This window comes from Podarcis bocagei (assembly GCF_964188305.1).
Source record: "Podarcis bocagei genome assembly, chromosome: 2".
Classification (NCBI taxonomy): Eukaryota; Metazoa; Chordata; class Lepidosauria; order Squamata; family Lacertidae; genus Podarcis; species Podarcis bocagei.
This window is the reverse complement of record NC_138126.1, coordinates 57657058-57683243: the sequence shown is the minus strand read 5'-3', so window position 1 is coordinate 57683243 and position 26186 is coordinate 57657058. Positions and strand designations below refer to the sequence as shown.

At 45.9% G+C, this 26186-nt stretch overlaps 1 protein-coding gene and 2 long non-coding RNA genes across 6 annotated transcripts; 1 reads left to right on the top strand and 2 right to left on the bottom strand.

Moving 5' to 3' along the window:
- Positions 1-1633: 1633 nt before the first annotated feature.
- Positions 1634-12437, bottom strand: LOC308582254. Its single transcript, XR_014005572.1, has 4 exons — positions 12353-12437; positions 11215-11363; positions 9260-10269; positions 1634-1905 (listed from the first exon to the last, which is right to left on the bottom strand). It is a non-coding gene; the product is annotated as an uncharacterized lncRNA (long non-coding RNA).
- On the top strand, positions 11335-21396 carry LOC308582243 (kelch-like protein 28). 4 transcript variants are annotated; one of them, XM_081185180.1, is made up of 5 exons: positions 11335-11417; positions 13948-14099; positions 14490-14568; positions 18063-18290; positions 19738-21396. In XM_081185180.1, the coding sequence occupies exons 2-5, from the start codon at positions 14015-14017 to the stop codon at positions 21176-21178; spliced, it is 1833 nt and encodes a 610-aa protein (XP_081041306.1). In that variant the 5' UTR covers positions 11335-11417; positions 13948-14014; the 3' UTR covers positions 21179-21396. The 4 variants fall into 4 exon arrangements, with proteins under 4 accessions (XP_081041306.1, XP_081041305.1, XP_081041304.1 ...); XM_081185179.1 differs by lacking the exon at positions 11335-11417 and adding an exon at positions 12337-12449; XM_081185178.1 differs by lacking the exon at positions 11335-11417 and adding an exon at positions 12595-12978.
- LOC308582253 lies at positions 13803-15041 on the bottom strand. The gene is made up of 2 exons (XR_014005571.1): positions 14516-15041; positions 13803-14001 (listed from the first exon to the last, which is right to left on the bottom strand). It is a non-coding gene; the product is annotated as an uncharacterized lncRNA (long non-coding RNA).
- Positions 21397-26186: the final 4790 nt, after the last annotated feature.

Genomic DNA, 26186 nt, shown 5'->3' with positions numbered 1-26186 from the left:
AATAAAGCGAGATGAGCGCGCAACCCCAGAGTCGGTCACAACTGGACCTAATGGTCAGGGGTCCCTTTACCTTTTACCTTCTAGGCCCAATCCTTGAGTCCAAGGAGCCATAGGATATTAGGTAGGAAAACAGGTTTGCAAGCAGAGAAGACTGTCCTTCCACCCTTAGAGCCCATTCCTCCTCCACTGTCAGAGCCAGTGTTGGATTTACGTATAAGCTAAACAAGCTATAGCTTAGGGCTCCATTCTCTTGCCCCCCCCCAAAAAAAAATAAAGGAAAAAAAACCTGGATGTACATTTCCAAAATATAAGATAAGTTCAACAATTACTTTGATAAAGTACATATTTTTTCTATGTGCAAATGGCTTTAGATACCTATTAAGGTCATAAATTACCATATAGCATATATTCAACACAAAAAACAGCGACAATTTGTTGTTGACAAAGGACAGCTGGACATATAAAGGGCCCCATTACCTTTAGAAGCTTAGAGCCTCATCAAACCTAAATCTGGCCCTGGTCAGAGCTCTAAAACAACACAAAAGTCACAGTGAAAAAAGATAAAATAAATCATATACTGTGTTTCCCTCCCCCTTGTTATAAAGCCAGCCTAATAGCTATAGTGCCAAAAAATGCATTTGCCATATTTATACAGCAACGTTAAAGGAATGGAATTTGATTTTACCATAAATACAAAGATGAAATACGAGGATACTAAAAAAAGCAAAAGCTTAGAAAATGAAACTCTGCATGCAACCTGCACAATTTAGAAATTTCAGATTACATGCATTTGGAAGTGATGCAATACCTCAGTATTTCTGTGTAGCACAGTGGCGTAGCGTGGGGGGGTGCCAGGGGTGCCGGCCGCACCGGGCGCGACATCTGGGGGGGGCGCGCTCGCTGCCTCCGGAGTCGCCGAAGAGCCTCGGGCGCAGGCTGTAGCGGAGCCGCATGTCTCGCGGAACCGCCGAGCTGTGCGCGCGTCCGGGCTGAAGGCGCCCGGCAGGCAGCGGCTCTCAGCGCTCGCCGCGGAGGACGCGCCAGGCAGCCCCTCCTCACAGCCCCGCCTCCGCCGGTGCTGCTGCAGCTGCTGGGCCGTTGCATTTTCCTCGCCTCTCTGCCCCCCTCCTCCTCCGGGCAAGCGGCGTCGTTTGGGCGGCAGCGCCAGCGGCAACTCGCGGGTTGGGGGGGGCGCAAATTACTTGCCTTGCCCCGGGTTAGGGGGCGCAAATTACTTGCGTTGCCCCGGGTGCTGAGAACTCACGCTACGCCGCTGGTGTAGCATTTAGCCCAGATTTTGTGACCAAATGGGGGCTAGTTCCCTCATTCTGTCAACGCAAGGATTTCCATTTGCACATGCACAACAGAACATCCCCCCTCTCCTCCTCACATGCATCTTGCCTAAATCTGCTCTTAGGGTTCCCCCAACTCTCTGGAACAGATTTGAAGAGGAACGTGGGCACACACCGTTGCACAACTGGAGATCCTTGCGCTGACAGAACAGGGGAGTTCGATATCGCATGAATTGGAACCCCCCCCCACTCCCACCCGATATAGGTGTTTTATCAACCCCCATCCAAAATATCACTGAAAATACAAAGGAGCTTTCAACGATTCTCAAAAACTGCAGAAAGAAGATCAAATAGAAATTGGCTGTTTACCATCTAATTCCACGTGCTTTAAAATGTACATGCTGACATTCTGGGTAACATTGTCATGGTCTTGTGTCTCCATTTATATTGATGTAGTAGGAGTGAAGCTGTACCAAACGGGAAGGCTGACATTTTAGGTCCCACCAATGATTCTCCCTGCAGAGGTGTGTGTGATCACCCTGGGCTGTTGAGTAGCGGGCCTTCCATTTCTGTCGCTACACCCACCTCCTTAGCCACATGATGTTGTGTCGATCTGGAGTAAATATCACATGTTATGGCAACAGCCTTAAAATATACCTGACAAATCACTTAATCATATTTCAAAATGTGGCATTATAAAAATAGTCTAGTGTTTTGTGGGTAGCAAGAGGTAGCTATTTATAGACGTTACGCTGTGTTCCTTCTAATTAAAAATCATCTTTCTCTAGCTGAAATCATGACATCAGGGCTAGGTAACCTGTATAGTTGGCTGTGACATGGGAGAGGGAAGCAACAAGACCATGCTTCTTCTTCCCACTTGATTTGCATCAACGTTTTGCCTTCCATTTTCCAGATCCCTTAGATCAGACATAGACAATGTGGTGCCCACCAGGTGCTATGGAACACAACTCCCATCATATATGACCCTCAACCATGCTGGCTAGGGCTGATGGGAGTTGTGGTCCACATTGTTGGACCTGTTCCATATCTGCTATTGGGTCCCCGGAGCACAGATTCACACAAAGTGGCAATCAACCTTGCAGGATTCAAAAGGATTTGAAATGCATATGCAGGACAAAGGCACAGCGCAATAAGCTCGCAATCTGCACACCCCAGTCAGGGTACACCCACTTTTTATAGACTATACAAAAAAACAAAGATTGAGACTTTACATTCTTATCCAATCAGGCTCTAACATTCCATGTTTCTCCTTTTGAAGGTTAACACTTCTTAATTTACTCATTCTTTGTTTGTCTGCCTGCTACGGCCTTCCCTGTCTTATAACAGTTGCTTTGTTTGTCTGCCTGCTTATGGCCTTGCCCGTCCTGTAACAGTGGCTTTGATAACAGCATGCTGGAATTTCTATTTCTGAGGCCCTTCAACATTTATTTATTTATTTTTATGCATTTATATCACCACTTTTCTCTCCAAGCAGCTCAAAGTGGCATAGGTGGTTCTCCGTCCTCCTTACTTAATCCCCACAACAACCCTGTGAGGTAGATCAGGTGGAGAGGCAAGTGTCTAGTCCAAGGTCACCCATTGAGTTTTATGGCCAAGCGAGGGTTTGAACCCTGGTCTCCTAGGCCTAGTCCCTAGCATAGATTATAAGCCTGCTGGTAATTACTGCTTATTTTTAAACATGGGGCTTATGGATTTATGTGCTGGTGCTTGACTTGTAAGCTATCAACACTCTCCCTACATAGTCATGGTCCACATCAACCTGAAATTGGCTTTTGAATGCATGTACACCCGCCCGGTCCCTGCTCCTGCCAACCTAGCAGTTCGAAAGCATGAAGTGCAAGTAGATAAATAGGTACCGCTCTGGCGGGAAGGTAAACAGCATTTCCGTGCGCTGCGCTGGTTTTGCCAGAAACGGCTTAGTTATGCTGGCCACATGACCCAGAAAAACTGCCTGTGGACAAACGTCGGCTCCCTTGGCCAGTAAAGCGAGATGAGCGCCACAACCCCAGAGTCATCTGCAACTGGACCTAATGGTCAGGGGTCTCTTTACCTGTACACCCACCATTATCCACAATGCAGACCTATCCCATGTTTTCTTCAGAAATACTGCTGTATGGTGTGTTTCCCCCTCAAACCAGCTTCAATCTGAATTGAAAGCTTAGGTCACATTCGCTTCACTGTTAACTTGAGGTGTGTCCATTTGAGACAGTCATTGCACATGTGCAGGTGACACCTTCATGAATAGTAGTTTGGGAGCATTGCAGAAACCAAACAGGTCATGTGCATTGGATAAATACATCCCTGCCCTCCCTCTGGTGTGTACAGCAGCATGTAAATGGGACTTAGAATGCAGTGTGTGTTGGAAGGCGACTTTGTTGTGTTTTAAGAGGCTAATGTGTAGTAGCCTGGCATTCCCTCCTCCTGCACTGTGGAACAGAGGATGACACTGCAGTGGTAACTGTCCTCTAGCTCCTGGCTTGTCACTTTAGAGCCAAACTGGAAGTTTTGAATGAGTTCTCTGAAAAAGTATGATGAGTCATGGGAGGGAACTTTCTGCCAACTATGCACCTTTCTTCATGCAGACAACGGGCCCTGAGTTATCCCTGCTCTGGTTCTTTTCTGTTGCACAGAAAAAAATCAAGCAGGAGACCAGCATGGATTCAGCTGAGGGCACATCGTAGAGACTGCATGTGGTGAATAAGCCCCATCCTTGGTTGTTACCTGTTTCCCAACCAACAGGAAATGGTGAACCAGCAGGAGACTATTCTTCCTTTGCATGCCTAACACTGGAGCTCGTCCTCCAAAATGATCCTATTTACTAGCGACGTGTGGTCTTTCTTTCTTTCTTTCTTTCTTTCTTTCTTTCTTTCTTTCTTTCTTTTTTTCTTTCTTTCTTTCTCCTGAATCCTCCCTAAATCCTGTTGCTGAAAACTTTACTACAAAAATGGTTAAGGCTCAGTAACTTCTTTTTTAAAAAATGATATGCTGAAAAACACAACAGAAGCCTGTCCTATCAGTAAATCAACAAATATATGGTAGAGCCATGCACAAAGACAGGAGTGCCTGGCGTGCTCTGGTTCATGGGGTCACAAAGAGTCGGACACGACTAAATGACTAAACAACAACAACAGAGCCATGCACAATTTGAAGCAAAGCCTGCCCAAGGGCTTTGATTTAGTTTACCAGCAACCACCATGGAATTGGCTTGTTCACTTCACTTGCTTTCTCCCCCACTATGAGGAGCTACACTCCCATAGAACAAGTGTGCCTCTTTTCATTTGACAGATGTCCGAGGACATACTGTTAGAGCTTTTCTCACCCTCCATACTCCCCAGAAGCCATGCCTAAATAAAGGCACAATTAGAGGGTGCCAGAGAACTGCAACGGCTGCCACGGACCATTTCCAGGTGCAAGAGTGATCAGCATGTTAGGGAGTTTTTCCTAAGGGCAAAAGCTGTTTGACAGAGGAACTGACTGCAGCAGGAAGAGATGGTAGGCCCTCATTTGCTGGATGGCATTGAAACAGGCTGGATGCTCAGCTGCCAGAGATGCTGTAGTTCAGGAGTGGGGAACCCATGGTCCTCAAAGCATTGTTGGACTCCAACTCACATCAGCCTCAGCCAGCATGGCCAGTGGATAGAAACGGTGGGAGTTGTAGTCCAACAACTTCTGGAGGACCACTGGTTTCCTACCCCTGCTGTGGCTGAATCCTGTATTGCAAGTCCTGCACTGAGAGGGGGGTGAATCCAATGAGTCCCTCTCAACTCTATGACTGGGAAGAAGCAGGTCACCTCCCACCCTTGTCAAATCATGCATTTTGTTTGATGAGGTGCCCATCTGAGGGGCCTGTGTACAATTGTGATACTTGCCACCAACTGCGCACCAATAAACAAAGATGCATGCTTCCTGAATTGCCAAGCTATTAAGTCAAAACATCAGAACTCCTGCTAATTCACCCCAAGAAGATGCTCAGGCATCAGATGGATTTGTGGCAGGAACCTCCGGGTCAGGAATGGTGCTAACAAGGAACTGGGCAAGGTGCAAGCAATGAAGGGTGATTATCGCTTGTTAACTTCTTGTTCTTTGACTCTAGCTCTCTTGCTTGAACTGTTCAGCTAAAGGGAAATGTAATGCCTTGAAGGTCCAGGACTGTTGCCTCTGCATCTGATGCTTCTCTGTGTGTTTTCTGTCTACAGTACATCTTGTGTGTTTCTGTACCTGCCTTGCCGGTGAATTACCGAGCGCTGATTTATTCCCTCATCATACCTAATCCCTCTGATTGTCTGAGAATACATCTTGGGGAAATCCAGGTTTAGGAACCCAGGGGAGGGCAGAGTTTGAAGCAGAGAAGTGGCAGGCAGAAGGAGGGATACTCAAATCTTCATCCTGTTCACCACCCAGCTGGATTCAGCACTGTCACTAGAGGCTCAGGTGGCCTTGGTGGTTAGCAATGCCCTTTTCCAGCTGGTCTGCCAGCTGTGGCCCCTTTTGGATAGGAATGGCTTGGCCACTGTACTCCATGCTCTGGTAACTTCCAGACTGGATTATTGCTATGTGGAGCTGCCCTTCAAGATGACATAGAAACTTCAATTAGTCCAAAATGCAGCAGTCAGATTACTGGCTGGGGTTCCATTTAGATCCCATATAACTCATTTTAAACAGAGCTGTGCTGGCTGCCAGTTTGTTTCTGGGACCCATTCAAGACGCTCACATTAGTGTTTAAAGCCCTGAATGATTCAAGCCGAAAATACCCGGAAGCTCACTTCCTTCCCTACAGACCCTCTTGAGGGCCCTCTGGGTAGTTCCACTGTAGCTATAAAAGCTTCAACTGGCAGAAATTCTCCCTTTGATGTATATGGATCCTGCACCTTCAAAGGGGATCTTGTATCTTTAAGGATCATGTGGAAAGGAGAACGCTGCTCATGTGCAGCTTCTCTCATTTCTTGCTCCTGGTGCTTTTCTGTCTCTCACAGTGCTTTCAGAGAGCAAGAGCTGTTTCTGTAAACAGAATCTGCTTCTCTTTGTGAGGGAGCGACACTAGGCAGATCAGAAGTATTCTGCCCAAACGCCATCAAGAACTGGTCGTCCCGCTTTGATGCTTTCCTTAGGCATAACATAATCAGTGTACCTCAACACAAATCCTCACTCACCTTTCTGACATCTGATTTCCATGCAATCAGCAGGAGGATATGGAGAGGAAAGGTTGCCTTTCCACCTTTCAAATATCCGCAGAACAAAAGCTCACACTAGGCCAGTCCTGATTGCTTTTCTGAGTCAGCGACACTGACTGATTGAGGCCTAGGCATTTCAATCCTTCAGAAAACAGCATTTTGCTATCCAGGCCCATTACAGTGGTACCTCAGGTTCAAACTTAATTTGTTCCAGAAGTCCGTTCTTAACCCGAAGTGCTCTTAACCCAAGGCGCGCATTCCCTACATAGGCCTCCCGTGGCCCCGGAAGCGGATTGCGTTCGTATCCTGGGGCAAAGTTCGCAACCCAGAACATCTACTCCTGGGTTTGTGGAGTTTGTAACCTGAAGCGTTTGTAAGCAGGACAGTTCATAACCCAAGGCACCACTGTACACTGGATTAGCTACCAGCCAGCACTGCCTACTCCATTGGACCTTTCAAGCACTAATGTAAGGTACCACTAGGGTCAAACAGGGCCCAGCTGACTTGCTCTCTACAACACCAAGCTAGCACACAACCTAAAGGAGCCACCACTGGTCCAACCTTTTCTGTGCTGGAGCACTACCCATACATTGGCCAGAGATGGTAAAGTAGTAGTAACAACAGCAGCAGCAGCAGCAACAGCAACAACACTTTTATTACTTATATGCCACCCATCTGGCTGGGTTTTCCCAGCCACTCGGGGGTTCATCAGTTCAGCCAGCCCAGGTGACCTGAGGAGCTAGCTCTATATCATGGTTGCTCCAAACCTGGTTCCTTGTGACATGTCCCACTGAAGAGCCGTACAGATCCCCTTCATTCAGAGGGGGATACCAGAACCAGAGCCTCCATCTACAGCTTGTCTTGGAGGTTGACCAAGGCCTGACACTAGGTCAAGAAGAACCTTGTCCCACATAAGAGCACCCAACGTTTGAGACGGTCATCACTGCCTCTCCTCCAGTACCTGCAGACATCAGACAAGTGCCATAAGGGGAGAGAGTCATTTCTATCGTACTCTGGCAACAGAACTCCACCCCCAAAAGAGATCCACATATCACCTTCATTGTTAACTTTTGAGCATCAGGCAAACTGTTCACTTGCATATTTTCCTCTTTGGTGGGAATTTCATTTGTTGCAGTGTTCTCACTCTGCCTTTATTAGTGTTTCAAATCATCGAATCATAGAGCTGTAGAGCTGGAAGGGATCACTGCAATGTAGGAATCCTGACCACATCCGTCCCTAGGTGGGTTCGAACCACCAAACCTCCAGTTAACAGCCAGATGCACTGACCCATTGTGCCACTGGGGGCTCCTCATGTTACATTAAATGTTTTCCGGGCTGCTTTTTAAATTATGGTAGTGGGAATTTTTAAAAAAATAACATTTAATTAAAAATGTTATTGGTTATTTTATGATGTTTTAATATTATGTGACTAGCCACTATGGATTCTGTTCTTAGGAGAAATGGAGCATATGCACCGTTTTAAAGCGAATAGATACATATACCCCAGTGGGAAGGTGCTGCTTAGTTGCACAGCTCCCATTTATTGCCTCTGTCCTGAATTGTGCCTCTGTCCTTCCCTTCCTAATATCAGGCTGAGGCTTCAGTCCCCACTTCAGTGGCTGCCAGGTCCTCTTAAAGAGCTGACATTTCCAATCCTGACATTTTCCACAGCTCTATCTGGGAATTAATGGCCGGATATTAACTGCGATGGGGCTGTTTATCATAATTAGTCTCATGAAGCTATTGAGCATTCAGCTTTCCCCTTTTCTTTTTTTCTTTTTCTTTTTGCCTTAAATTTATCAGCTCTGAAGAAATAAATGCAGAATCTAGCAGAAGAGATGGCTGGTTTATTTATTGATTTATTTATTTTGATCTGTCAGGTTTCGTATTTAAAGTTTGCCAAAACTGAGCATCTCTTCCTAGAGATGATGCCAAGGTTGACCTGACTTGGGCACGTAATTGGAATTACTGGAGCCATTTGGTATTTTGCACAGACATTTATAATTCTGACATTTTCTGTAATTCAGACCTCTCCCAATGCAAACTAAATACAGTTGTGACTGACAGGGATTTATCAAACACTGCAAATATTATAGTGCTGTTTCACCTTTAGGTGCGTAGAAAGAAAAACTAGATCAAATGCAGATCCCCACATGGAAACTTTAGGATTGCTATTTATTTTATTACCATAATATTTATTGGGTAGAATTCACTGTAGTGCTAAGCAGGGAGCTACGAGCATGAGGAACAAGGTGTAATCATGCAGCAAGACTTTCCCTCCCTTTCCTCTCCCCATAAATCTCTGTGGTGTAGTGGTTAAGAGCAGTAGTCTCGTAATCTGGGGAACCGGGTTCGCATCTCCGCTCCTCCACATGCAACTGCTGGGTGACCTTGGGCCAGTCACACTTCTCTGAAGTCCCTCAGCCCCACTCACCTCACAGAGTGTTTGTTGTGGGGGAGGAAGGGAAAGGAGAATGTTAGCCGCTTTGAGACTCCTTAGGGTAGTGATAAAGCAGGATATCAAATCCAAACTCCTCCTCCTCTTCTTCTTCTTCTTCTTTTTCTTCTTCTTTGGTTTCCTTCAACCCTTCAGAGCAGCCCAATTTCTTTCAAGACAGATGGATGTCAGCAACAATTCAGAGCAGCTTTAGGGGGCATGAGGGGGAGAGGGGGGAACGGTGCACAAGTGGACCTAATTCCACACATGCAACAACTTAGTTGAAACCCACCCAACCCAAGTCTGTATTTTTTTTTAAAAGAAAAATATTTACTTACCTGAACTTGGAGATATTGTTTCTTATGGGCATGTTGAAATGTAGAACAAGGGAGCTCCCACTACTGATGAAAATCAAATATTTGTTTGTTTGTTCGACTGCATTTTGTATTTCCAAACTGCAGCATAGGAGGAACGCCCCCCCCCCTACAAAAGAGAACTCAAATAATAAAAAGCAATGAAACATTAAAATGAAAAGCATATTAAATACAAAAAAGCAAAATATGTGTACACATTAAAAGAAAAGGAAAAAGAAACATTAAAAGGAAAAGGGGGGGGGGACTTATAAATTTATTTCCTACTACAATGATGATTATTCGTGTGATAATAAACCCAGACACAGTCATGCTTAGAGTAGACCTATTGAAATCAATAGGACTTAAATGATCCCTTTCTTTTAGTAACTCTAAGCATGGCTAAGCCTCGGTCCAACCTAATGAGTTGTATTCCACTATGTCATACTCAGAATAGACCCACTGAAATTCATGAACCTAAGCTAGTCATGTCCACTAACTTTGATGGGCAGCCACATGAAAATGGTGGGCAAAGCCAGAGACAAAACTGGGTGGAGCAAATATGCCTTTTACAGTAGATTACCTCGTACATACTCTCACACAGCCCATCTTCCACCCAACCTAGGGAGAGTCTGGAGGGCCAATAGGAAAGGTCTGAAGGGCCACATGGGGCTCCTGAGACTAAGGTTTCTCTCCCCCTGCACCCCGCAAGATAGGTTTGCAAACCGGGAAGCAAACAAGATGCAGAAGGACACTTGAGTTTCTCTGATGTGCTGCTAATATAGCCTTAAAAATATATCTGTATCCATAGACTTATTTTATTTGAGTTCTGCTGGCCCCTAAAGTTGTTCAGAAGCCTCCTTCTCCTTGCTGCTTCAGTCCTTCCCCCATGCAGAGCTCTGCTGGTGTCCTCCTGCTTTCATTCTCCACGATTCTGTTCCACCCTTGTTTTTCTAGCCCAATCGGAGATTATCCAAAGCTCTCCATCCAGATGTTTACTAGGTAAACATAAAAGATTTTGTGTTTACATATTACCTATTAACATTCCTCTGCTGATGTGAAGGTAGTAATTATGGAGCCAGATGGGGACGTGCACACAGTCTTTGACACCAAGCCTGCACACTGCTGGGTGGCATTTTTTAACGAGATGCCAACCACCAGCAGGAAGATCAGGAAAGCTGACTGCAATTAAAAACTGAATTTCTAAATCTACCGCATGGCTTATTCCAGGTGAAGACTAAGTGTTTTGGGCTGCAGCATTTGACATAATGTACATGGGATGCGCTCCAAGCTAATGTGCTCAAACCTGAAATTCCCCCTTGTTACAACATGATGGCAATAATACAATAATTATATGCCATCACCTGTGCGGATAATGCAAAGACGCTGTGCCCATTCCTAATTCACATGACAGCATTCCAGGCAGGGACTGTAATGTCTGTAATCCTCTTACTACATGGATGACCCTGACTTTGTGTGGATGGTCTTAAAACCAACACTGCCTGTTCCAAGGGGCTGATGGCATAGAGTTGCCCCATGTGCTTCAGAACTGTCCATATGGTAAATAAATATTATTACAACCCATGGGACTTAGCTACGTAGATGCATTTTGAGTGGCTACCACATAATAAAGTGCAACATTTTAGTTGGATCTAACCCCCTAAACGCCAGTAAGGATATTTTTTCTGTGACACGGGGGAACTTCATCTTGCCTACCAGGAGGGGCCGGTGGCATGAGGCAGTGCTTTATATTAAAAAAATCTGATAGAAGTTAATTAAATGATCAACAGTAACAGGAGACCTCCGGGTATAGGGTGGTATATAAATTTGATAAATAATAAAAAAATGAATAAACAGCATTAAATGGAGACAAGCAGAGCAGATAACACTAATCTGAACAAAACTGCCATTGCGGACATACAGTTGGGCAATTTCTTACTCACCAGGCCCATTGGCAGACCAGCTCTGCATTACGAAGATGTCTGCAAATGTGACGTGAAGGCTGGCAACATCAACCCCACCATGTGGGAATCCCTTGCAGACTGCAGCGCCTGAAGACAGACCGTAGCAGTGACCAGAGGAGGAATGATTGCTGGGAGGAGCACAGAAAGAAGAAACACCTTGGTACACCTGCAACAGCACCATGGTATGCCTTCGTCTGCCCCACTGCAATAAAGCATCTCTCTCCTGTATTGGTCTCTATAGCCACAACAGGCGCTGTAACCTTCCAAAGGCGCACTCCTCCATTGTCTCCCAATACAGACACAGATGCCAACCAATGGTTTCCGTATGGTGTGTCACAGTGGCCTCCAGGTGAGCCCTAAAGTACATAGGCGCCGACTCCATGGGGCTTGAGGGGGCTCGAGCCCCCTCAAAAATTTTTTTTGGGGGGCTCAGCCCCCCCAATAATCTCGGGCGGGCGCCCTTCCAGCAGAGCGCCGCCGCCGTCCCCCGCCTCCTCCCCACCTGCTCCTTCGCCAGCCAGCCAGCCGCGCGCCCTAATCGGAGAGCCCCGGCCGTCCCCCGCGAGATTAGGGAATCCCCGGGGGCGGGGGCTCCTGCCTCGCTGCTTCGCAGCACCACCGCCACTGCCAAGGCACTGCCGGAAATCCCGCGAGAACAGGGGAATCGGCTGGCTGGGGGGGCGTGGCTTGCCCTATTTAGGGCCGGAGCCACTTTATTTGCATATTCATGAGCTTATTTATTATTCATGAGCTTTCCCGGGCCCCCCCAATATTTTTTCTAAGTCCGCGTCCCTGCTAAAGTATCAAGGTATCTTGTCCCCTACAGTAGGGATACAGCTTTATGTACATACCTGCCTGTGTTTACCTATTGCAAGTGTAAGTAGCTGGAGGCTGCAATCTAAGGTTGCTGGTACAATAAGTAGATACTCCATATTTAAAAGAATGAGTCCCTTACCGCAGGGCCATCCTCAAAGAATTTTGAGTCAGCATAGAAGCCACCCATTTGCCCCACTCCTTTTAAAAAGCCACTCACCCATTGTCCATTGTTAACAGCTTGGCAACCCACCCTCAGGTACTCCACTGGATGGCAACTGGCCCATCATGTGGCTATTAGTACATCATCTCTGAGCTCCGCAGCTATCAAATGTTTCTTTCAGAACGCAGCAGCTGCATGATTTCCTTGACTTTTAAAAATCTGACCTCCACTTGTAAAGGTAAAACTTTTGAAAGGGGCTACATATGAAAGAAGAAATTATTTCCTCTGCACCCACCAGCCCAGCCAATGGCTTTTAAAATATGCCTTGTTGGTCTCCCATATGCAAATAAGAAATGGGAATGGTAAAAGATTCACAGCTCATTGGCTGCTGCCTGTCTGTGTCAAGGCTTATAGTCATAATGGGTGGTCTGGCTGTACTTAGGGACTTAGAGTTGTTCTGCTCTGCAATTCACACTTCTGGCGCAATGGCCTAAATATCTTGGTTTCATCAAATGGCCAGCAACCAAAACCAGAACATCAGCCCTCTTCTTTATATGTGAAACCACCTCATACTATGTGCTGAGACCCATGTTGAGTAGCACTGGGATTGCATTTCTTCCAGTTTTTGTGGGACTGCTTCTCCACCAGGATTTGTTCCAAGCCCTATAACAACCCAAAGTGGTTCTCAACCAACTAATCCCTGTCTCAGGTACTGGCACCATCTTGAAACCAGTTCTTGGTAGCAACCAGATGGACTAGAGACCCCTGTGAGCATCATTTGGGAACAAAAGGGTTAGGAAGATACAGGATACGGGAATCTCTCAGTGGTGTGGAACCAGTAGCCCTTCGGATGTTGTTGGACTCCACCTCCCATCAGTCCTAGCCAGCGTGAGAGGGAAGCTGTAATCCAGCAACACCTAAAGGGCCCCTGGTTCCCTACTGTAAGTCATTGAAGTGTTCCAGGGCAACAGATACACCACCTTTCATAGAACATAAAAGTCTGTCTTATACTATTTGTCCACCTAGCTCAGTATTGTCTGCTCAGACTGGCTACAGCCGTCTAGGGTTTCAGGAAGGAGTCTTTCCCATTGCCTGCTTCCCATTTTAATTTTTAAATGGAGACGCTGGGGATTGACACTGGACATTTGGCATGCCAAGCAGGTGCTCTGCCACTGAGTTACACTCTCCCCCCCTCTCTTAAGCTCAAGGCCAGGGGAAGGTTGACTATCCAAGAGGTAGCAAAGAAGGAAAACATTATTCCTAAGTACCTGATCTGGGGAACATTATTCCTAAGTACCTGTGAGGACAAGGCACTAAACAATCAATGGAGATCTGAAGAAGAGGGATAGGATTAGGCAGTGCTTTTTTCGAGGGGGGAACATATACCCCTAAACATTTTGTGAATCTAAGTTTGGCCTCATTGAGGGGCAGTATTTCAATATGAGTAGGAAAATGAGAGTACCCCAAAGTGATTATGGACATGGCCATGTAGTTCAGAACTGCAACATGAGACTACAGTTTTTTTGTTTGTTTTTTAAAGTCCTCCAGGTTTCCAATGTATTATATAACAATGGGTTTCAGGACAGCAGAGTATCTGTGAGGATATATTTGGCCGGATGGTGGTGTGTCCTAGAGCTCCACATCATCAGTATTCTAACTCCCACGAGGCTGACTCCCATGAGTATTCTAGCTCCCAACATCTCATTGTCAATTGAAGGCTCTCTCTTCTTCCCTAGAAATGACTGGTTGGTGAGTCTCGGAGGAGTCCTTTTTTCTGGAGATTCTTGAACCTGCTGATGGATTATGGATACCAAAAAGGAACCGGATAGCAGTGGAATGGATGACATAAGCTTGAGTTCTACCTCTTTGGGATGTTACACAATTCAGGGTAAGTTTACTGCAGAATATAGAAATACACAGTCTATTTCCCTCCCTTATCTTCCCTTGACAAATGCCTGGATTTATGTCTTGAATGTAGATGTTCAGCTCCGTATCGTATCGAATCGATGGCCCTTCATCGTAGCAAAACAAAGCTTAAACAGAACCCAATGAGTTTCTAGCAGGACTAAGAAATTTCCATTACTGAACATGTCCAGAATAGTGCCTTCATATGCTCTTCAACCAGGAGCATTGCTGGAAACAGGAGGTTCAACATCAACCCCCAAATTCTCTGTGCTTGTCTTACATGACCAATTGGACAGCTCTACCTCTTGTTGCCCTTCTTGTTTCTAATCAGGATCTAACACACCAACTTGGTTTTACCTCCCCTTCCTTACAGGCTTAAAACAGCTCTATGAGGCCCACCAGCTCTGTGATGCCACCCTGATGGCCGAAGGGAGGGTTTTCTCCTGTCACAGGTAAGTTTCTGGATTTTGCTGGTCTCCAGCCTGCAAGTGAATATTGGCCTGATGAAGCAGCTCATGTTATCCATAGCCAGCAAAGCAGATGTTTTGCCTAGGGAGGTGAAATTGCCTAGGCAAGTGCAGAGTATGCACATCAGCACTGAGATGCTCCGGCTCTATGGGAGCAACACAGCCTCTGACACAAGAGTGTAATAATCTTTGTCACAATGCATCCTGCCAGATCACTGCCATTCCAAATAAGCCAATGGCTCAGGTTCTTGTGCTAGTCATATGCCTCTAAAAGCTTACATTTGCACTTCACGTCTGACAGGGGCTCATTTAATGGGGTGGGAATGAGGGAAGATCAGCAGAAATCCCATTCATGGAGAGGTTTATACAAATTAAGGTTTATCATTTAGATTTATAGAGATTTATGGAATTATGTAAGGTGTTGAGGAAGTGGATAGAAAATCTGTTCCCCTCCTCTAGAATTGTGGGAGTGTCTTTTTTTTTTTTATAAAATTTTTATTGGGTTTTCACATTTTAATAGACATACAAACATAGAAAGACGCAATAAAACACGTATAATTTCATAAATTTACTTTCATTCCCTTCTTTCCTTGACTTCCCCACACCCCCCTTTCCACCTTCCAATTTCCTTAATTGTCTCAGCAAATTATTTTCTCCCGTCTCTTAAATGTTATTATTGTCTTTTCTTAAAGTTTATTACTTTTTCTTGGCCCAATTTTGCTTATCCAGCTTTATACATTAAGTACTTTCTCTAGAGTCGGCCTAAATTCTCTCCCACAAATTCCCTCCTTAAAATGTTAAACCAAAAATCATATATTCCCGTTCTAAATCTCAGATCTTCATTACTCTACTCTCCCCTCCCCCCTTCCCCGGTTTCCGTCCCTTCCCAAACCAATGTCTTTAAAGAAAAGAAACCATTTTAGCCCGGATTTCTCACATCCGAGGCCCTTAAGCCCCAGTTGGTCTCTCTCCACCAGTTTTGTTGGCAGTCCATTTTGTTGGCCTTCTCTTCTCGAGGGGTTTCTACCATCCACCCCTCATATTTCCCTCTTTCCAGGTCAACCAAGAGCAATTTCTGGCCAGGATCGATCAATCTCCCAAACTCCAACCTAAAGAAGAAGTCCCGATCATAAATGTCTGTTTTTTTATAATCCAATATTCGAGTTATTCCAGGGGCTTCTTCCTTTATCTTTCTCTCCTTCTGCAGATTTGTAATCCACTGGTCATCTTCTTTACTTCCCTTGTTTCCAAAGGTTGCAGGCTCTTGGCTGGTTTTTTCCACTTGCATTTCCTCTCCTCTCTCTTCTTCTTTTTCCCCCAGCTCCAAGATTATCTTTTCTTCTGCAGCTGCAGAGTTTTTTTCCATCCCCTTTGTGTCATCGACAGAGTTGTTTAGTTCAAGATTGAAGGTCATCAATTGTTCGCTCATAAGAGTACTGTGCTCTTGTAGAGTTCCCACAAGGCAAAGCATTCTTTCTATCTCCGCCCATACTTTTCCTTCTGCAGCCATTGCAATGTCTTTAGTTCCCTCCAGGGGGATTTCCATGAATTCCTTTCCAACAGTCCGTTACTTTGTTGTTCACAGTCACCTTGTTTCCAATCAGTTCACTTTTAATGTAGCACTTTTAATCCAAAAAGATATTGTTAACACAGTTCCAGTCTTTAGTCTCCCGTTTGATAGCTCTTTTGACAGCTGTCAAACTCCTTGTTCTTTTTCTCGGGCTCACACACAGGGCACTTCCCGGGTCTAGGGGGGGGGTCAACCCAAAAAGAAGACCTCTGAAATTCCTCTCTCTTCCTCTCCAGCGCAAATACTTCTTAGTCCAATTTATGAAAGTTATCTATTTAAACAGCAGCGTCTTTTCCGACCTAGTGATCTCTCTTTGCTTTAGATCCTTTAGTGGGGGGGGGAGTGTGGACTTCCTTTTTAACACGTCCCCCCGATCGTACTTAAATTCGAAAATAAAGTCTTTTAGTGCCGAAATTTCCTTCTACTCACGGGTTTCATTTTCCAGTCCAATTTCAGGAAGAAAGATAGCGCTCTTCGGTCCTGGCTCGCGGCTTCGCTCCGCCGAGGTAGCGATGGACTCTCAGCACCACGCCGCCCCCCAGTCCACTCTGCAGCCTTTAAAAAGGCTCTTCGCGGGTCGGGGAGGGCGCTTAAGGTGCCCACCGAGTCACGAAGTCCGCAGGCTTCCGCGCCTGCGGTTTTTAAGGGTCCCCGTGTCGCCGGCACGGCGAGACCCGTCCTCGACGGAGCCGATTCCCTCCGGAGCTCGGAGAGAATCCGCCATTACCCGTTCGCGCTATCCCGGAAGTCAGAATTGTGGGAGTGTCAGTCTCCCAATTAAAGTGTTTGGCAGGAGATTCAGGACAAAACAAAGTACTTTTTTTACACAACACACAACTGATTTATAGATTTCATTGTCATCCAGTCTAGTGAGGGTCACCATATTAAATTAAAACAGGATCGGGCAAATTCATGGAGGTTTCAATGGTCACTGGCCGTGATAACTAAATCAAACCTTCACCTTCAGAGACATTGAGTACCATTTGTTGCAGACAACCGGGAGAGAGCTATTTCCTTCACATCCAAAAATAAAAATAAAATAATATGGATTTCTGAAAGTATCTAAATGGGGGAAAGATTTGGTGTGTATTGGGGGAGGGGTTTGCTCTCCTGCAAGTTAAATTTTGTACACCAGGGTTCTAGAACTATTCTTGCCATGCTAATTATGCATATAGTTTTTGAAGGAAACTTTCCAAAATGTAATTGGTGCACCTGCAGTCTGAAGTGATACAGTCCATTCTGCTGCTTGTGCAGACTAGGCCTTAGAGTGCCCAGGGCCAGATCACCCATAAGGCAAAGTGAGGTAACTGCCTCAGGCGGCAGGATCCACAGGGGCAGCAGATCTGGCCTCCAAGAAAGGGATCATTCACGGCTGCAGCTCGCTCCTTGGAGGCTAGATCTGCTGCCTCCCTGACAGCCCCATGCCACCTCTGCAGTGGCCTTTATTCACACCCTGTTCTTGATGTACAACTTCACTTCACCCCTTCTTCCTGGGGGGGGGGTGGCAATTTTGTAGCTCGCCTCAGGTGGCAAAATGTCTTGAGCCGATCCGGCAGTGGCCATCACATGGGCTGATGCTGGCCTGCTCACAGGCTGCTGACTCTTTTTTAAAGGGATGAAGGTTCTGTGTCTTTAACAGCTGGACTAGCAAACCTGCTACAGGAATGAAAGCACAGAGAGCAAATCAACTGAGCGCAGCAGCAGTACATGGAAGAAGAGGAATATTCCCAAGTAAGGGATGACTGAGATAGTGAACATGCGTGTCCTTAGAATTATTGCATCCTGAGTGGCAGATATATATTCCTGTTTTGAAGGATCATGTAACCCCAGAAGCTTAGCATTTTTACACATAACATAAGGCTGACTTTTTGTTTTATTGACGTAGTCGCTTTGCTGCCTCTCTTTGTAGGGCACTGTTGGCCGCATTCAGCCCTTACTTCCGAGCCATGTTCACCAGGCCCTTTAGAGAATGCTGGGAAAGGCAAGTTGTGTTCGAAGACATGGCCTCTTCTGTTCTTCAAAGAATTCTAAATTATCTCTACACTGGAGAGTTGTTGCTTACACCAGAGACTGCTCAGGATCTCTTCACAGCTGCCAATAGGCTTGTCATTCGCCCACTGCAGGAGATTATTGGCAGGTAAATCGATCCTGTTTTGGAGCTGGGACTGGGGATCCTTGGGTCAGTGGGTGAAATCCTTAAGAGATACAGTATGGAGGCACAATCTAGAGTTGAGCTGAAATTTCTCAGAAGACATTTTTCTGATAATATATCTGAGGCTTTTCTTTTAGAAAACAAATTTTCACTAAATATTTCCCAACTTTCTTAGGGGGGGAGGCAGCTATTATTTCTCCCCTGCCCCACAATGACCTGAATATAAACACAGATAATGCCCTTGAATGGCACTAGGTCTAAAGCATTGTTTGGGGTGGGAAATAGTGCCCAGTGCAGTTGCTGCTGCTTCTTGCAGCAGCAAGCGGTGGCATTGGGGAGGAACCTAGCATCAGCGTCTGGGGAAATGTAAGTTGTTTGAGCTTATGTCAAAATCGAGTTTGAGTTTTCATTCATTAAAATGACAGACATCTGTACCTTGACCTTTGCCTAGTTTGTCAAAGAAATCAAGGACTGTGTTCACTTGGGCCCCAGACAACACAGACGTATTGGCTGGCAAGCTAAACAAGAATGGAAAATTTACTGGTTCACACAGTGCTGTCGTAATGCTGGGGGGTTCACAGAGGATATCAATCTCCAAAAATTCCACCACATTACCCATTAACCAAAATGAAATTAATTTAAAGACAATAATTGGTGAACTCCAGCTGTCCCACAGCAGTTTACTAACAGCTAAGCGCCTTCTTGTAATGTTCAACTGGGCACTCAGCAGCAAGTAAACTGCTATGGGACAGTTGGAGTTCCACAATTACTGCCTTTAAATTAATTTCACTTTGTAACTGAGGGAATTTTCCTGGAGGAAAGAGAGATCAGGAAAAATGAAAGATGGGATGCATGCAGATCCTTCCTATTGCCTATACTCCTAACTTCACACTGACACAAGTGCTATTTAACATGGAAGGGCTTGTTTGTAGCTCATAATTACTATTGCAAATCACATATATTTTGACTGCACCATTCCTCCATATCCACAACTCAATCCATCTGGCTATCCCATTTTGTTCCATTCATCCAGCTGTCTAACATTTCCCTTACTGTGGCTTGTTTCAGCTTTCTTCCTCCAAAGTCCTGACCTGCTACCTTCCAATGCATTTTCCCCATCCTTTAAAGTGATCCCTTTCCTCCTGAGCCTGGAGAAAAGATGCAACAAACAATTCTAGCTCCACTTAAAGCATCTTGCTTTTGAGCAGGTCGCCAGAAAAATATAAAAAATGTACATTTTTCAGACACCTTGGCAAACTTTATTTTAACCGGCATGTGTTGGTCTCTGGCGGTGGGATAACAGGTCAGAATGCCAGTGGGCATGCCAGTCCCTTTGCTGCTGAGTGCGAAAAGCTGTCTCTTTCACCATCTGGAGAGTGAAATTCCCCTGCAGTTCCCCACTGATCCATATTTAATTTCTTTCTCTCACCAGATTCCTTGCTGACAGCATTTCTATGGACAGCTGCCTGGGGATTTATGCTTTGGCATATGCTCACAACCACCAAGCGTTGCTTCGTGTGGCCACACGCCACATCACCATTAACTTTGAACCTCTTTCTCAACACGAGGCCTTTCCAGGCTTGGATCCCAGCACGGTGATCAGCATTGTCTCCTCAGATAAACTCCTGGTGTCTTCTGAGCTGATCGTCTACCACGCTGTGCAGCGCTGGGTGAGGTCTCAACCAGCCGAGCATCTCTCACTGATCAAGAAGCTGCTGAAACAAGTCCGCCTCCCGCTTCTTACTTCCGAAGAGATCACGGTAGTCCAGAAGGACATCATCGAAGAATATGGACATGCTCACCTGCAGTGGGAGCAGCTCGATGGAGAAGGGAGGTTGCGGAAGAGCGGGGGTCTCAGGCACGGCATGTACGACGACTGGATTGTGAGCTTGGGCCTTTTTGTAAGCAACATGCAGGGAGGCGTAGTTGAACGTCTGAAAACTCACTTCCTGGGATTCAGCCTGCAGACTGAAAGCTGGGAGGAGATACCACCTCTGATGTATCTAGATTCCTCTGGCTTCTTGTCTGTGGGGCACAAGCTCTATGTCTCTGGGGGACAAAGGCTTAATGGCTCCGTCTTAGGCAATCTGCACGAGTTTGATGCTCTTACCGGCCAGTGGACGCAGCTGCCATCCATGTCCACCCCTCGGCGAGAACATGGCTTCCTAGCATGTAAGCAGAAGCTGTATGCTTTGGGGGGTCGGAGTGGCCGAAGTGTGCTTGATTCTGCAGAAAGCTTTGACCTAGTGCAGAAGTCCTGGTCTCCCATTGCCAACCTGCCATTTGCAGTCAGTCATTTTGCCTCTGCCACATTGAAAAACAAGCTCTACCTGATTGGAGGGTTCTCTCACACAAGGGCAAGCGGCCTTGCTCACAGGGGCATTCTGATTTATGAAACAGCTTCCGATGTGTGGAATCAGGTGCCTCTGGCTTTTCAGTGCTACAAATCCACAGCTGTGACCATGGACAATGGGATCTTCGTCATCGGCGGGCTTGTTGAGGAGAGCAGCCGGCGCGAGACACCTGGCACGGTAATCAGGGCCCTGATCTCTGGCACCCACAAGTGTTTCTTCCTCAGCAAGGATGGCACTGTGAGCTACGACGTCGCCATCCCAGAACTTCCTATCCTGGTCTTGCCACCTTGTGCGGTGCAGTGGCAGAGTAGAATCCACGTGCTGGTGGGGAATACAATATACCAGTGGAAGCCCGGAGAGCCCAGCTGGACCAGGAGTCGAAAAACTGCTCCCAACACAAGAGTAACATTCTTAACTGTAGTTAACGGAGTAACACTGAGGGTCCCAAAGAAAAATCTGCAGCCCCTTTTACGAGAAGCCTCTGCAGCCTTGACAGCGGTTTGGGTGGCTGATAATTAGCAGCCAATTGACACTTTCCCAAACCTAGCTACCTTGGCTTCACCTAAATGCAGGATTCCATCGGGCATCTTAAGCTTCTCCCTTTAATATCAACAGTACTGATGTCTTCAGGAACAGAATACAGTCACATGGGTTCCTCCTCATTGCACTTGAGAAAGGGTGCCTATGGCTCAGCCAAGGGGGCCTGGCTGCTGAATAAACTCCATTCCAGCCTCCAACTTATCACAGAATTGTTCTGAGTACCATACGGTATAAGGGAAAAGATCAGAAGCTTCTAGGTCAGGGGTCAGCAAACTTTTCAGCAGGGGGCCGGTTCACTGTCCCTCAGACCTTGTGGGGGGCCGGACTATATTTTGAAAAAAAAAATGAACAAATTCCTATGCCCCACAAATACCCCAGAGATGCATTTTAAATAACAGCACACATTCTACTCAGGTAAAAACACCAGGCAGGCCCCACAAATAACCCAGAGGTGCATTTTAAATAAAAGGGCACATTCTACTCAGGTAAAAACATGCTGATTCTCAGAACGTCCACGGGCCAGACTGAGGAGGCGATTGGGCCAGATCCGGCCCCTGGGCCTTAGTTTGCCTACCCATGTTCTAGGTCTACCTCCACTGTCAAAGGCATTAGGCCTCTGCATCCTAGTTTCTGGGAATCACAGGAGGGGGAAATGCTGTTGCACTTGAACCCAGCACGCAGGCTTCCCAGGGGCTTTAGGGCGGCCATTGTGAGAACAGGATGCTGGACTAAAGGGGCCATTGGACTGGGTGGAAAAAAAGGAAGATTTTCTGTCTTTGGCTCAAAGCAAAAGTCCCCTTATTTCCTTCAGATTTCAAAGGCATGTTCAACTCTGGGCTGTACTGCAAGGAGGAACTGGAAGCGAAATAGGGGCACACTTTAACTCTTAATAAAATAATTAAGATTGGTTGGTTGCCTAACTCAAGGCAATCTCTAGTAGAGACGTAAAGGCCTGGGAGTAGGGGCGTGGGGGAGCAAAGCCAAAATAACGAAGAAGAAAAAACCCTGAAACCCCCCCCAAAGTTATTTTGGTTTGCCCCGCCCTAACCTTCAGGTCTTTAGTCAACTTACAATCAAGTCTAAACACATAAAAAATTGTGAAAAACAAAAAGGCCATCAAATTTTTAACAAGAGATCAATGTATTAAACATAAAGCAACACCAACCTTCACAGAAAATAAACAGACGAAAAGATTATCAACAATGCGGAATGACGCTAACATTAAGCGTTGATGTAGCTGCATCAAATGTGTGGAAGAAGAGAAGAGTCTTATCCGGGCACAGAAAGTCTTAATCTGTCATTGTTGGCACCAGGGAGGCCTCACTCAGGACTGCATTCCACATGAGGAAGGGCCATGGCCTTTGTTGCCACCCCCTGAGCTTGTTTGGGTGGGGGCAGCCAGAGAAGGACCTCAGAGGGTCCAGATAGATTCACTTGACCAACACAACTAAGTGAAGGCTGCTGCTTGTGCTATAGGACAATTGGGAGTGATTTGCTTATTGATGGCAACCACTCTGGTTATTATTCCCTATACCATTTACTTCTGCTGCTGAACAAAGTGGGTGTGCAGGTACAAGTACATCTGGCGCAAAATGGGTATATTTTCTACCGATATATTGAAACGTCAGTTTGGGAGATGCACACATAGATGGGTCACAGGTGTTAAATCTTATTTGTGCAGTGTGAGCTGTTTTAAAAGAAAAATGACTTTCCAGGTTCTTGATAAAATCAACTTTTTATTGCTCACACACTCCTCTCCCTGTGAAAAACCATATTAGTTTCAGCTCCTAGTCCTTAAATTTAAAGCTACCTCCCTCTCTGCCACAGCTGACTCTCTTTCCACCCCTTCCCTTTTAGACATGCACTTTTGTGCCTTCTCTCATTCCACCAGCCTCTGTGCCTTGTTCCACCACACTACACCCAATATCTGAAAAAGCTCGTTCTTGGTGGTCATAAAGTCAGCTCCTCCTTTTTTCAAAATCTACTTTTTCAGCAAAACTTTTCCAGAACCTCCACAGCCTCTCCTTTCCAGGTCTGCCTCCGTTAGGGTACATCTGTTCCAATCAATATATGCGGTGTTTGTGAACAGGTTGTGTATTCTGCATTTAAGCGCACGCCTTGCCCTAATTAATGTTCCACTTCCCAGTTTCCTCCTTAGTGTTAAAATAATTACTTCTTAAGCGAGGTGCTAATCTTACTGCAGCCATGCCGCTTAATGTTACCAGTGGCCATCTGGGCAAATTCCCTTCCCATCTGGGCAAATTCCTGGCCATTGTTTGGTTTCTCCTCATCCACTTAAAAAAAAAGTCTTTTTTTCTTTAAAAACTTTTATGATCTAACCAGGCATACAAACTGCACCCAGCAGCACCTTCTTTTCATTTCCCTCCTGGCCCTCCTACCCAGCCCCTGGCTAAAGCAAGTTCTACATGACATTTCATAGATTTCTATCCCCTCCCCTTGCCCCCACCCCAGCCCGGCACCTTTTAAATGTCTACAGCTCTGCCCAAATCAGTGAACAGAGCCAGAAGAGGGGGTAGGGAGGGAAAGCAAGCCAGGAAAGCGAAAGCAAGCCCAAGCCAGGAAGAGACCAGAACACACAAGGAGCATTTCTTGTTGATATTGACCCTTTCTTTGCCAGTACTGTACAGTGGTACCTCGGGTTACATACGCTTCAGGTTACAGACTCCGCTAACCCAGAAATAGTGCTTCAGGTTAAGAACTTTGCTTCAGGATGAGAACAGAAATTGCACTCCGGCGGCGCGGCGGCAGCAGCGGGAAGCCCCATTAGCTAAAGTGGTGCTTCAGGTTAAGAACAGTTTCAGGTTAAGTACGGACCTCCGGAACAAATTAAGTACTTAACCCGAGGTACTACTGTATTCATTTGTTTTCCATTTATGGTCTGCCATTCTTCCAAGGAACTCTAAGGTGGTATACATACATTATTCTCTTTTTCTCTTCCCCAGCCTACACCATAGCCCTGTAAGGTAGGTGAGGCCAGGAGAGGTTGACTGGACCTCCCTGGTCCTAGTTCAGCACTCTGCTACACCAAGCTGGCCCTTTCTCCAGGCATCATTATTCCTTCTCTGCCTCTACTACTTGCCATGCATCTTAGGGCCATTTTATACAATCAGTAAAAACATTCACTGGATACAATCAGTAAAAACAAATCGGAAAGCTTTTTCCTCAAGTGTCCAGGCAATATATGTATGTGTTGCGTGAGTGGGGTTGCCTGCCTGAAATGTTTCCCCATGGGAATTCCCTGCACGTAGAAAAAACTACAGATAAATTCTCTCCTTATAGATTCTATAGCTTTTGTGTTCTGTACTCTGACTTGTTCTTTGTGCTAAGTACCTTTTAATAACAGAAACAGCAACTGTAGGAAAGTACAGTGGAACCTTGGTTTTTGAACGTAATCTATAATCGAAAACTGAGGATCAATGGGCACTTGGCAAAATCCATTGAAAAAATGGAAAAACATGCAGTGGAAGCCATTCAACTTCCGAGGCGTGTTCGAAAACGGAAACAATTACTTCCGGGTTTTCGGCGTTTGGGTTCCGAGACGCTCGAAAACCAGGGTTCCACTTTACAGACAGGAATGCATAGCAGAAGTAATCTTGCTCTGCAGATCACCAGATCTGTATCACACACACCCCACCCCCAAGTCGCCCGTGGCTTCCAATGAGCTGTACCCACTTGGTTCTGAGCACATCTTATGCAGAAAGATAATACATAAAGTCAAATCTGTTCTTCATACAGGACTGATGTTTGGCCCTCCAGTCAGAAATACATTTGCAAACTCTCTCTTGCAGGAGCCACCCAAATCACCTCCCATGTTTGGCTGCAGCCTTTTTCAGAAAGGGTCAGCTGTTCCATTTGTTATGTATACGCATCTAGCGCAATGGGGCTCCTTCCACACTCTCCAGGCACCTCTGCAGCAGAAATAAGTAATAACAGTGCCAATTTGAAAACTGGAGCAGGAGTTAATTACACTCAATAAATTATGCCCAACAGAGCAGCCAGCTCCCACCGAGCAGCAATTGCAGGTAAGCAGGTGAGAGCTACAAATGGTTCTGCCCTGCCTCTTTGACTCCAAGCTTGTTTCTCTTGTGTTTGCTTTGACGTTTTACTCCTCTTCTCCCAGCCTCTCTCCCTGATATCTCTCACAAAGAAAACTGGAAACTGCCATGGTAGTAACCTTTAACAATATGCACCGAAATCTTGGCTAACAACCATAGCCCCACATGCCTGCCCTAGTCGATGGAAGCATGATTCCCCAGGAGAGTTGCTACAATGCCATCCCCAAATGTTATATCACTCGGCTTTATGCAGCCACCTGCATAGCATAGTAATGGCCACCTGCTCACCCCTTCAGCTATATAAAACACACCCACATCAAGCTGCTCACTGGACGCCTCCGTCTTTAGGGGAGTGGGAAAAGACAATGCAGCAACAGGGGAGACTTTCAGCTGGGGGAGGGAATTAAACTCACCAAAACACACACACAGTTTAAAGCTCCATAGGGTTCACGGAAATACATTTTTTTTTTGGGTGGGGGAACTGTGAACAAAACATCAGATTCTGCCAAACTTCACTCTCCCCACCAAACTATACTCTGGGAGCAAAGTGTGCCAATTAACCTAACGTGTAAATTCTCTGATATATTCAAAACATGGAATGTGGGCTTCCTCACTGCAAAATTTTGGAAATTTTATTCTGCATTCCAGATGCTCTGCTTCAGTGGAGCATTTCAACCAGCAGAGGTCAATATCACCTTATAGAGGCTTGGAGCAGGGGAGGGGAGGGTGAGATTCAATTATTTGGCCAAGACTTCAAAACACACAAACTGGGACTGTGTTCTCATCACTGGATTTGCATCAGAATGGCTCTCTAATTGCTCCATCAAGACACAGATTGTGGATCACTCTGTTGTTATTCAGAGGTTTGCAGAGTTGTGGGGGCCCTTTAATTTGTGCTGGTGGTGAAGTAA

What these genes read in the sequence shown, in the direction of transcription:
- LOC308582243 (XM_081185180.1), top strand. Translation starts at nt 14,015, where the DNA reads ATGGATACCAAAAAGGAACCGGATAGCAGTGGAATGGATGACATAAGC. An exon ending in AGGGTTTTCTCCTGTCACAG is followed by an intron (nt 14,569 to 18,062) that starts GTAAGTTTCTGG and finishes CTCTCTTTGTAG; the next exon opens with GGCACTGTTGGCCGCATTCA. An exon ending in CTGCAGGAGATTATTGGCAG is followed by an intron (nt 18,291 to 19,737) that starts GTAAATCGATCC and finishes TTCTCTCACCAG; the next exon opens with ATTCCTTGCTGACAGCATTT.